Raw genomic sequence first — 12,401 nt, 5'->3', positions numbered from 1 at the left:
CTTTTTTACTCCTACCCCCCTAGCCTGCTTATAGACTCTTCTAGAAGATTGCCTGTATGTAAATCTTAAGGGGGAAAGACAGACAGTTTTTGTAGTGGCTTCAGATTAATTAGGGTTTGGGATTTGGAACATTTTCTTTGGCACTGAAAGGAAACCCATCTTTTGGTGGAGACGACTTACAACTTGGCAGGCATTAGTTGTGCTTTCCTATAGACTGAAGGAGCCAAAAATATCTCTGGCTCTAACTTTCTGATAGCTGTGATAGAAGGCCATGCAGGATCTTGAGATTCCTGCCACCCTGTCTCTTGTCAACCCCTCTTATTGAGGGAAAGGTGTCTGGTGCTGAGCAGGCTGTCGTTGTTCGCAGTAATGGTAAAGTCTCCACAGTATGGTTACTTCAGTTTGGTGTGCGGAGCTGAGATAAGGAGTGCAGAGTTCTTGGCATTATCAAGTCTGATAAGGGTAAAAAGTAGGAAATTCACTGTGTCGTGTGAAATTTTCCAAGGATGTAATCTGAAAAGCCTATTTTGCCTGACTTTTTGATTATTCTTATTTTTAAAGCTCTTTCTGATATGGAGGTGCTTCCTCTTGCACTACCATTTTCTACTCGCCAGCTGTCAGAGGCAGAAAAGCAGCGAATGGAGGACCAGGAAGAAAACACACTGAGAGAACTGCGATTGTTTCTCCGGGATGTTACCAAGAGATTGGCCACAGACAAGCGCTTTAACATCTTCAGCAAACCGGTGGATATTGAAGAGGTCTTGTTTCAGTAACGTGCAAACAATGAAGTTGACCTTATTAGTGATTAATTAAGAATACATATATTAGTTGTTATTGCAGATATCCCTGATCTAACCTGTTTTGCATATTTACAGCAATTGTGGCTTAATTTTAACATTTGAAGCCACTGCTAACTTATTTCGGCAAGAATGCTAACCTCTAGAATACTGTATTGTTCGAGCTGCTTCCATTCTGTAGCAAAAAATTATTTGTTCACAGGAAGCAGATGTAAACTGTTTTATCTGGAGTAACACCACGTAGCCAATGGGGATGTTGAAATAAATTTATTGAATTGTAATTTCTCTTCCAGAATATCTCACAAATTAAACTATCATCTCTCTCCCCTTGCCTGTTTCTGGCCAAAGTGAAAATTGAAAATTTATAAATCTGTAATGACACCATTTGATCTGACAACTTGTAGTCAACTACAAATATAGTTTTATAAAAAATAAGACTGAATTTGGCGACTTGAGTCACTGTTAAATTTTCTGGGCTTTGCCTTTAGAGTAAAAAAAAAAAGTTTAATGTTCTGTATAAAATTAAGCAGTGAATGGCAAAGCTGCATAAACAAGTAATCTTGTTTACTAGAAAATCACTTTTAGTTCATGTTTACAAGCAAATTTGTGACATTCTGTCCGATTTTCGGTCAACTTCAAAGCTCAATTTTGCACAGATAACTTAAGAAATAGCCATTTGTGGTGATGTGCTTATAAAAATGTAATTTGCATTGTGCTAGCAATTGGGGGCTTGATAGTTCAAGGAATAGCTCTATCAAAGGTGCGCTCTATCAGATGGTCTGCGTGCGATCAGTTCAGACTGTTTGGAAGGAAATGCTTGCTTTTTGTTCATTCTGCAATTTCCTCCTCCAGTAGCTCACTGGGTGGAAAGAAGAGAGCCTGGAAAGAGAAAAAGAGGGGACAGAAGTACATGAGAGTGGCCCCATCCGCAGTTGTTATGAGACCATGACAGATTACCAAGGGAATGTGGCCGTTAAAAAGAATGGTGGCCCATCCCTAGTCAAAAAAGTGCTGTGGAAGAGTAAATTACTGGCTCCATTTTGCAAATTTGCAATTGGACCACTGGTTAGGTTTCTGAGTGGTATCAGCTCAGTCTACAGTGGCAGCTATACTATTTAATATGAAAACACAGCCCCCAATCTAGACTAAGAGCAGTGAATATTGATATAAATTTATTGAGTGAGATCTAATGTTGTGCCAGCAGGCATGATGATAGAACTTACGCTCCCTCTTCAAAATCAAAGCTCCTTGGCCCTATCTTTTGTTTTGGAGGGTTCCCCAACTCTCCACAACATATTCTGAATGCATGCAGGGAGACTACAGGGGAGAGGGAAAAAAGGGTCAAGTCCTATTTGTGCAAGGGGCGGCGGCAGGGGGGGCACACACACCACAGTTAAATATTGGTCTTTCTGTGCATTTGCTGTTTTCGAATACTACCTGAAATGTTCCAAGATTCAAAATAGATTCCTGTGTTGAGCCCTAGCTCAAATCAAGACCTGGTCATCACTTTAGCCATTAGATTTTTAAAATTCTGTATATGTAACCAATTTATTTCTTGTACTTAAGAGGTATTTTCTACAATACATTTTTAACATTACATGAGCGCTATTGCAAGTCAGTCCTGTCTAAAAATGTAAACTGACGAGTTTACTGATTTATTTGAAAATGTAAAAAATAGAAAATAGTTGATTCATGGGCATGAAGCCGGTCCAAGAAAAGACAAAAAGCTGTGCTCGGAGGGGGACTTTCAGACAGGGAGGAAGGGACCAGTAGAATTCCTCAGGGACATTTTAAAAGTGATCCAGAGATTCACAAATGCACTTTGCAGCATGATTTTAGTTTTTATTCCAGGGTGCACATTTGTAGCGCCTGTCCCAGCCTAAAGTGAGAGACAGGCAGGGTCTTGTTTCCCACATTGCACAGGCTTTGATATGGGCATTCAGAAGTAATGGAACAGTACTGAGGCTTCAGAACTTTGTCCAGACCTCCGTGCAACTGCAGGGACAAACCTCAGCCCTTTTCCCCAGTGGTGGGAGCTCATTCCTTTGACTGCATGGAGCTCCAGAGGTATGCCAAAGAACTACAGCATTTAAAAAAATTATTTTATTCCATGATTGCGGTTCACCTGCTGTAAAGGCCTCCTCTCAGGTGAGGATTACATACTGTGCCCTATTTGATAGGGGCACCTGTAGAAGGGCCTCCGATGCCTGGGTAGCTATTTTTAGGCAATTGGACCTCCAAGCAATTTCGGGCTTTGAATCTGTTTCATCTCATCTCATTTCCTCAAATATTAAATGCCCATCAAATGTAAAATCTATATTGGGCTCTTCTTTTCATGGGATGGGGCAACTCCCCTATGACAAAAGGTCACAGCATTCGAGCTTTTTTGGTTTAGAGCAGGCTTCCTCACCCTCAGCCCTCCAGATGTTTTTTGGCCTACAACTCCCATGATCCCTAGCTAGCAGGACCAGTGGTCAGGGATGATGGGTATTGTAGTTTCAAAAATATCTGGAGGGCCGAGGTTGAGGAAGCCTGGCTTAGAGTAAAGGCAAGTAAGTCATGATAGAAGCATACATAATTTATTCCCAGCATGAAGAAAGTGGATGGATAAAAGTTTTTGTCCCTCTCTCGTAACACTGGAACTCATGAACATCTATTTAAGCTGAGTGGTGCAAGACTCAGGACAGATGGATGCAGTAATGATTCTGAATACCAGTTGCTGAAAATGGCAAGAGGGAAAAGGTGCTCTTGTGCCTGGGCGTCTGGTTGGCCGCTTTGAGAACAGGAAGTTAGACAAGACAGGCCATCGGCATCGAACAATGTTCTTATGATTCTGACTGCAGGAACTTTCTAGTAGTTGTGTATGTCTTGGAAGCAGATGTGTGAATAAGGCCTTCTTCATTGTGTTTGAAAGGTCCTGCACTTTTTTCTCTCTCTACAGAATACAGTGGTACCTCAGGTTACATACGCTTCAGGTTACATAGGCTTCAGGTTACAGACCCCACTAAGCCAGAAATAGTGCTTCAGGTTAAGAACTTTGCTTCAGGATGAGAACAGAAATTGTGTTCCAGCGGCGTGGTGGCAGCAGGAGGCCCCATTAGCTAAAGTGCTGCTTCAGGTTAAGAACAGTTTCAGGTTAAGAACGGACCTCCGGAACGAATTAAGTACTTAACCCGAGGTACCACTGTAATTAAAAATGAAAATGAAAATTACATATACAGAACAAAAGAGCTTTGATAGGAGTTTTCCTTGCCAGGTAAAAATCAGAGTGATGAATCTTGGGGTGAACAAATGTTGTTCCAGCATTATTTCTTATCATGGTTTCAACTGTTTAGAATTACTGTGTTCGAAAACAAAATGATAGTGCTGAGTATGTTAAAGTTAGCATAAATCTCTGTGTCACTTTTGTGTCACTCTGTGTCACTGTTTGATTATAGGTTTCAGATTACCTTGAAGTTATCAGAGAGCCGATGGACCTGTCTACAGTAATAAGTAAAATTGATAAGCACAATTATTTAACTGCAAAGGATTTCCTAATAGACATAGATCTCATATGCAGCAATGCATTGGAATATAATCCTGACAAAGATCCTGGGGGTAAGGATTTTTTTTAAAAAACAACTTAAACATGACATCACATTTAATTGTGTATTCAGTTGCAGTTCAACTATTTGTATAAGCTGTGTCTTATACAAATTGGTTAAAAGCTAACATTACTCAATATTAGTTACTGACTGAATGAATGAATGTAGCAGCATAGGCTACATCCTGCACTGTGAGAAAATAAAGAAAACAATCCAAATGACCTCCTGGGTCCTCATTGCTGTCACCAAGCGAAAGTCTTTAACTTTCCTGGCTACCTTCACTAAAACAGCTTTCTATCCTGTGTGATTTTGTTATTTCCCTACCATTGCACTATACTGCTGGTATGGCAATTAGGTGTAGGATAAAAGTCAATTATCAGACCAAAGTTAAGCAAATATCAAATTTCATTTGTACTAAAGGTTTTAAAGCACAGCTGCTGTTGTAATGCTATTTCTAAGGAGGTAGGTGTAGGGAGGTCTTAAGGCACTCATCTGTTTTTGCTTTTAAAACTGTTGGTGCTTTCGCAAGCAATTTCTGTTATGGAGTGGAGTCTTACTGTTTAAAGAAAAAAGTAAAAAAATTCAATGAGCTCACCTAACTTCTTTGCCATGCCTAAAGAAGCATTTGGATCTCAATATGTATTTATTTAAAAGCTACATCTGATTGATTTTGTTGGGAACCTAAATGTGTAGGAATGCATACATAATATTTAAACCCAGGTATTCTAAAGTAAAGTGTTAGCCAAACTGGAAGCTGGAAGTATGGATTTTTTAAAACAAAAAGCTTTCAAGACAAAGCTGATAGAACTGATACATACGTACATAGACACGTGAAGTCTTTATAAATCAGACCTGCACAGCTTATGACCCACCGGTGTGAAGGTACCATGCATTTTGATCTTCCAGTTTTACAGAAAACGGTTCTTCACTGGCAGTCGAGTAGCATAATAAAGATATTCAGCTTAGAGTGCAAGTTGTGCAAGCATGATACATATCAGTATGCCTGCTAAGCAGCACTAATGTTAAGTCTTAGAAGGCTGATTAAAACATATTTGTTCCACATTTGATTACTTATATGGATATTATTTATTTTATGGCTCTTAATTTAACTCTGAGCTGTTTTAAAAATTGTTTTCTCTTTTATTTCTGTCATTGTCTTCAGTGGTCCTGTTGCACAAAGACGATAAATAAAGAAATAAATTAGATGTTTTTGATGGTTAAAAATGAAATTTACGTTGATTTTCCAGATAAAATCATTAGGCACCGAGCCTGTACTCTGAAGGACACTGCACATGCTATCATTGCTGCTGAGCTTGATCCAGAGTTCAATAAAATGTGTGAAGAAGTAAAGGAAGCAAGAAAAAAGAGAGGTATTCTTATAATTTTTAAAAAATACATTGACTATATATGATACACAATACACAAATGGCAATTGAATTCTTGATCAATAAATGCACAGTCTCTAAGAAACCAATTATCACCAGAAAAAAATCTGATGAAGTGTTGCATTTCAAGGTTCACGTTATTTAGATTTAGATTCTTTAAGTCCAGTTTGAAAGTTTTGGGGCCAGTTCAAGAAACTTTTTATTAACCCACTTTTAGTAGCTCATAACCACATTTTTAGTATTCATCTTCCTCAGATAGTTGTCAAGAAAAATAACGATAAAAGTGTTGTAAAATGTCTTGTGTACTGTAAATTCTATAGAAATTAGAATTCAAAGGAATAAGTAAATACGGAAAGTAAAACCATTTTGCATCGATTTTTAAAATCAGAATTGAGTACCGTGTATAAGACTAGGTTTTTTTCCTAAAAAATAATGTCAAAAATTGGGGGCGTCTTATACACAGATACATCACCCTCCATTTTTTAAAATCGGAGCCCCCCAAAAGACGTCTTATACATGGAGGCGTCTTATAGATGGAAAAATACGGTATGTTAGGAACCTTGTAGAGTTAAGTAGTTAGCAATGCAAACTTCTCCACATTTATTCAGAGCAAAGTGTTTGAATCTAACCTTTACCATAGAATCACTTGATGGACCTAGAGGCAATCTATTTTTCCCTTCCGCCACAGCCCCCTATCTGCATGACATGGTTAATAATACTGACCAATAATACAATCACTACAGGGTGATTGTAAGGCTTGCAACATATAATGGTTGTGTTTGGACTTCAGGCTGTTCCATAGGAATGAGCAGCAGCAAGCCTCAGATTCACATGAACCCACCTGCTGTGCTGCCAGGAGTTCAGAAATTTTGAGGTCAGGTTGTTTGAAACCAACCATTGTTTGCATGACATGTGAAACCACAGTTAAGAAAAAGCAAAAGCAAAATAACTCATCACAGTCATGCGGGGAAAGAGGCAAATAAGAAACCTTGTTCAAGCCCAAAGGCACGTTGCTGTTCATTCCTACTCTCATACACGTCACACTAAACTAAGGTTTGGCATGATGTGTGAAGGTGGTTAATTTTTATGATGAGCTATGAACACTCTTCAAGCAGTGATTCTCAATTAGCTAAGTACTGGGCAACCTCAGGTTTTTCAAAAGCCAAGCCATGGACCCTCTACTTTTGAAAATTTTGATATCTCTATGGTAGTTTTTATTATGTGAATGGTGCCACTGACCCCCTGGGGTCGGCAGGCCACCAGTTGGGAAGCCCTATATAAATGCTAAGTAGTATTTTCTTTGAAACAGATAAGTTTGAACTGTCAGGTTTCATACTGCGGGTCTCATACATTCCGTTGTTGGGGGAAAAGCAAATATTCTTGATGTAGATGTTTGGGAGTATCTGGTGAAATTAATTTAATCACCGAAAGTTTTTAATGTTATACTTTATTCCAGGCTGCTTTTAATAACTCGGGCAGTTAATACTGCTGGGATTATTAAAATAGGTATGCTTATCTTCTGTACACAGGCTTATCAGTAACGGCAGACCAAATAAATCCTCATGGTTCCACTGTACAGAAAACAGAAACGAGAATTGAGGAGGCATTCCAGAACAGGCAAAAAAATGCAATGTCAGTTTGGCACAACTCTGCAAATAAATGTGCATGTGAGTATTTCAGACCATTTTATCCAGGCGATAAGCATAGCTCTAAACAAGATGAGTATATATCTGGCACACATCTCCTATTACATTTTTTTAAAAAAACGAAGTGTTCACCTAATTGCTATTACTACTTCAGCTAGTTTTTATAAGATAGCCAGAATAGTACTCATCCGTTGAGTTAGGTGTCAATTTACTAAAATTCCTTATGAGACTGGATTGGAAGAAGATTCGACTGAAATAGTTTTTCACTGAACAATTTCAGATATTAGAATTAGTATGAAAAATACTTTTTAAAGAAGCATGCTGTCCTGGTCTGGTAGTTAGTGTGGATGGAATCCAGTTGGTATACTTGCACTTATGGGAAGGCTTTTGAGCTAGCAGAGGCATCCTCCATTGCAAGAGGATGGCCAAACTTGGCCCTCCAGCTGTTTTTGGACTACAACTCCCATCATCCCTAGCCAACAGGACCAATGGTAAGGGATGATGGGAATTGTAGTCCCAAAACTGATGGACAGCCAAGTTTGGCCATCACTGCTCTAATGGAAGAGGATGGGAGGCAACTTTTGACGATTTCCCCCACAGCCTCCCATGACACCCGTTCTCTAATATCATCATCATCATCATCATCATCATCATCATCATCTCCTCTCCCCTCCCCAGATCCAGTAGGAGTTGTCCATTCAGTGTAGTGGGTCCAGTTCATAGAACCATAGAACTGTGTCATTGGAAGGGACCATGAGGATCATCTAGCCCAACCCCCTGCAGTGCAGGAATCTTTTGCCCAACATGGGCCTTGAATCCATGACCTAGTGGTTAAGAGTTTTATGCTCTACCAATTGAGCATGCATTTCTAATGGAGCTCCCATTAGAAATCAGGCAGGCAAAGTCCCTGCTAAGTTTCAGACATCAGGTTAAAACGGATGTATTTTAAGAGACCTTTTGCACCATGTTCTGATCTCTGATGTTTTAATCTGTGTTTTAAATTTTGTATATTGTGTGATTTAATGGGACATAAGGGTGAAAATAGGGACGCGGGTGGCACTGTGGGTTAAACCACAGAGCCTAGGACTTGCCGATCAGAAGGTCGGCGGTTTGAATCCCCGCGATGGGGTGAGCTCCCGTTGCTCGGTCCCTGCTCCTGCCAACCTAGCAGTTTGAAAGCACGTCAAAGTGCAAGTAGATAAATAGGTACCGCTCCAGCGGGAAGGTAAACTGCGTTTCCTTGTGCTTCTCTGGTTCGCCAGAAGCGGCTTAGTCATGCTGGCCACATGACCCAGAAGCTGTACGCCAGCTCCCTCAGCCAATAAAGCGAGATGAGCACCGCAACCCCAGAGTCGGCCACAACTGGACCTAATGGTCATGGGTCCCTTTACCTTTACCTTTAAGGGTGAAAATGGTAGTGTGTAAATTCCTTAAAATAAAAACAAAACAAAGGTCTAGAGCCGAAAATGGGAGCTTCTGGAGAGAACCAAAGCTCTCTCTCATAATAAAATTTCTTCAGTGGATTCCCTTGGTATAAAAGCCATACTTAAGCCTAGACCAAAGACGACCTGTTGGACATATAACCATGTTACGCTAGAATATAGCCCTGTAAAAAGAGGGATGAGCGTGCATGGATGTTTGTGTCTGTGGCCAGTTTGCCTTGCAAACCGTTGTAAAATGAATCAAAGACTGTGGTCGCATTTGACACACACGGAGGTGTTTTTACACAGGAAAGGCAGCATTGCCTACACGTATTTTGAGAATAGAACATGTTGAAAATGAACTTTTTAAAACATGGGATTGTTCCTTGCTGTTGCCAGTAGATGGTGTCAAAAGCACATTGTTTTGCATCTTTAAATGGGTTACTTGATAGCTGTATTCAGTAGCTGTCTCTGGCAAAGATAGTTGTTGAACTATTACTTGAACATGCATTGTTCTATTAAATTATTGAAGCACAGTGACCAAAAATTGTACTATTTATGTTAAGGCCCGCAGAATTGTGTTGCAAGAAATAAGACATGCTCCTAGTTTTCTCCTTAGGGAGGCTTAATTCTCTCAGGAGCAGTGAATACCTAGTGTGAGAGAACAACAAGGGTCTACAGAACATTACAGTGGTACCTGGGGTTACATACGCTTCAGGTTACATGTGCTTTAGGTTACACACTCCGCTAACCCAGAAATAGTACCTTGGGTTAAGAACTTTGCTTCAGGATGAGAACAGAAATCGTGCTCCAGCGGTGTGGCGGCAGTGGGAGGTCCCATTAGTTAAAGTGGTGCTTCAGGTTAAGAACAGTTTCAGGTAAAGAACGGACCTCCGGAACGAATTAAGTACTTAACCCGAGGTACCACCGTACTTGGAATAAATGCCCCCTATAAACAGTCTCTTTCAGAATACTGAGACTTGGCAACTGTTTAATTGCATAGTATTTAGATAATCCAGATAGATTTGGAAGGGTAAGGTACTGAAATATTGCTCCGTAAACACTAGAAATCTTTGTCAGCATTCCCCATTTATGTCACAATAAATTTGTTGGTCTTTTTATGGGCCCATAAGACTCTTTGTTGTTTTATGAAATGGATAAATAAAGTCAGAAACTTTTTAAAATTTAATTTTTTTACTTTTTGTAAACTCAAATATACTAAGTGTTATAAGCATAAACAGGAGTTATAAGCCTTAGAGGGCTGGTGATCAGTATTAGGATTTTGTGTGCGTGTGTTTTAAGAAAGTGTTACTGTGTTTTTTTATGTTGTTTTATATCATAATTAGCTGCCTTGGATGACCTTTGGGCCAGGCAAGGTAAAATATTAAAATAAATAGACTTGATTTTATTGATACCTTGCCCGTTGCTTACTAAGCAAATCTTTGCATCTCTAATGGAAACTTTTATCTCTTCATGATTCAGTTCGATTAAGGAGGAAATCAAGACGACGTTCACAGTGGGGCAAAGGCATTATTAAGAAGAGGAAAGTGAATAATTTGAAGAAAGACGAAGATGATGCCAAGTTTGCAGATGATGAAAACCAAGGGGAGGACAGCAAGATGCTGGAGAACGGGGAGCTTGAGGGAAGTACAGACTGCATTGAAGAGAATGGAGAAGAAACGGGCGATCTCTCTATGACAAATGATGAGTCGTCTTGCGATATCATGGATATACATGGAGAACAGACACTGAACAATGGGCCAGTCGGGAAAGAAAACAGTATTCCATCCACAGAAGAGAGCTCCAACGAGTCCCTGTTAGTAAGTAAGAAGATTACTCTGACTGTAGAAAAGGAATCCAAGGAGGAGGCCTTGTTCAAGGGGGACCATTTAAACGGCCAGGCCTCTGAAGTAGCTGCTGTCCCAGGGTGTCGGTATGGCGAATGTGAGTCACCGAATGCTATTTTGCCTCCTGCCATCCCTGACGTGTCCATTCCCAAACAAAATGTAACCGCCGATCCCCAAAAGGAAAAACCCGAAGCTTCGAGCGACAGTCCCGACGAGGAACAATTAAAACAGTCTGGCACCGAGGGACCACAATGCAGCAATAACGAGAAGAAATCGCAAGGCATAGATACTGAAACTAAAGAAGCTGAATCGTCAGATAAAGAAGGTATGCGGTGTATTCATCATTTATCCCTGTTCTAATCCTGTAGTCAAGTAAATCTATACTACTTTCATTGAAACAGATGCTTCCTATTTTGGCAGAAAGCTTGTCTGTAGTGATTTAAAGCAACATCAGCTCGCTGTTTGTTGGATAAAGATGTTTCCCATCCTGTGTTCTTGGAGCCACTTAAGACTTTGAAAATAAAATAAAAATTATTAATGGACCACTTGGAATTTAATGCTGCTGTTAATTGTTACCTTATGTGTCCTGATTTTTGATATTTGCTTTTTTAAAATTTCAGGTACGTTGAAAAATAAGAAACCTCGCAAATTTGCTTTGGCACAGGTTCCAGAGGAGGAGCAATTGGATCCCGTACCTCCTGTCATTGTTGACCATGACAGATTAATGGTAAGGGTGGCTGGATAGGTAATCTTAAATCTTAATAGCATTTCTTAATTTTTTATCCTAACACTTCCTTAAGCGTTTGAAGGAAATCTGATTCATACTTTCCTTATAAACTTCACCCTGGATTCTTGCCAATATCTCTTTATAGAATTTACTTGATGTGTTGGTTAAAAAAAGCGATAACCTGACTGTTGACCAGCTTGAGAGACTATACTCCCTCCTTAATCAATGCATCTATCGGCATCGTAAAGATTATGACAAGTCACAGCTTGTAGAGGTACGTTTGCACAACATTTTAATGATGATTATTTTTTGTAACACGCTTCTTTAGTCAGTGTTGCTTCAGAGCCACCAAAGTATCTACCAAAAGTCCTCTTTAGTTTCATGTGTTAGTGATTTGAACCACTTTGGGGAGGTCACTGGCATTTGGCTTCTTGACCAAATTTCACTGTGCAGAAGTTTTTTGTCAAGCCCTGGGTTCTATTACTCAGGGATCAATCCTAAACTCAGCTGGAAATCTGCTGAGGGGCTTCAGGAAGTAACATAGATGCCACTCCGCTAGCAAAGACAAAGATAGCTCAGCAGGATGACACACTGGTTTGAAAGTCTCCTAATATGCCAGCTGATATAGATTTTCTACTGGCAGAGTAGTGGAAAAACAGGTGTGCAAACAAACCATGTACAAAGCCCTTCTTTGTTCTTGACCTACCCACAGGAATGGCAGGTATAGCTAATTCCCTCTCATTTGTTGCAATATTAAATATTAAAACCTGCATATAAGTAATACTTATAGAGAATAAATATAAAGATAATAGAAGGCAGATAAAAAACTAACCATAAAAAGAAAGGAGAAAATAGAGAAAGATAAAAAGATTCTTCTGCTTCTCTATCTGCCACTTATATATAAAACAATTATTCAAAATATTTGACATGTGCACTCCAGAATAATTCTGACTGTAAATAATATTCTGCAAGGTGGTATTTTCCAAAACTGTCC

At 39.5% G+C, this 12,401-nt stretch overlaps 1 protein-coding gene across 4 annotated transcripts in view; it reads left to right on the top strand.

Annotated features, from left to right (window-relative positions):
* ATAD2B (ATPase family AAA domain containing 2B) overlaps positions 1-12,401 on the top strand; it is a 56,757-nt gene that overhangs the window by 43,796 nt on the left and 560 nt on the right. For 3 of the 4 annotated variants that reach the window (XM_080998929.1, XM_080998931.1, XM_080998932.1), the window contains 7 exons: positions 562-758; positions 4,235-4,394; positions 5,629-5,751; positions 7,296-7,433; positions 10,316-11,005; positions 11,301-11,407; positions 11,553-11,681. In XM_080998929.1, coding sequence (XP_080855055.1) covers positions 562-758; positions 4,235-4,394; positions 5,629-5,751; positions 7,296-7,433; positions 10,316-11,005; positions 11,301-11,407; positions 11,553-11,681 — 1,544 coding nt within the window. The remainder of the gene's footprint in view (positions 1-561; positions 759-4,234; positions 4,395-5,628; positions 5,752-7,295; positions 7,434-10,315; positions 11,006-11,300; positions 11,408-11,552; positions 11,682-12,401) is intronic. The other variant, XM_080998930.1, reaches the window with a different exon arrangement.

This window comes from Podarcis pityusensis, assembly GCF_964106645.2.
Source record: "Podarcis pityusensis genome assembly, chromosome: 3".
Taxonomy (NCBI): domain Eukaryota; kingdom Metazoa; phylum Chordata; class Lepidosauria; order Squamata; family Lacertidae; genus Podarcis; species Podarcis pityusensis.
This window is presented reverse-complemented; position numbering and strand designations above follow the sequence as displayed.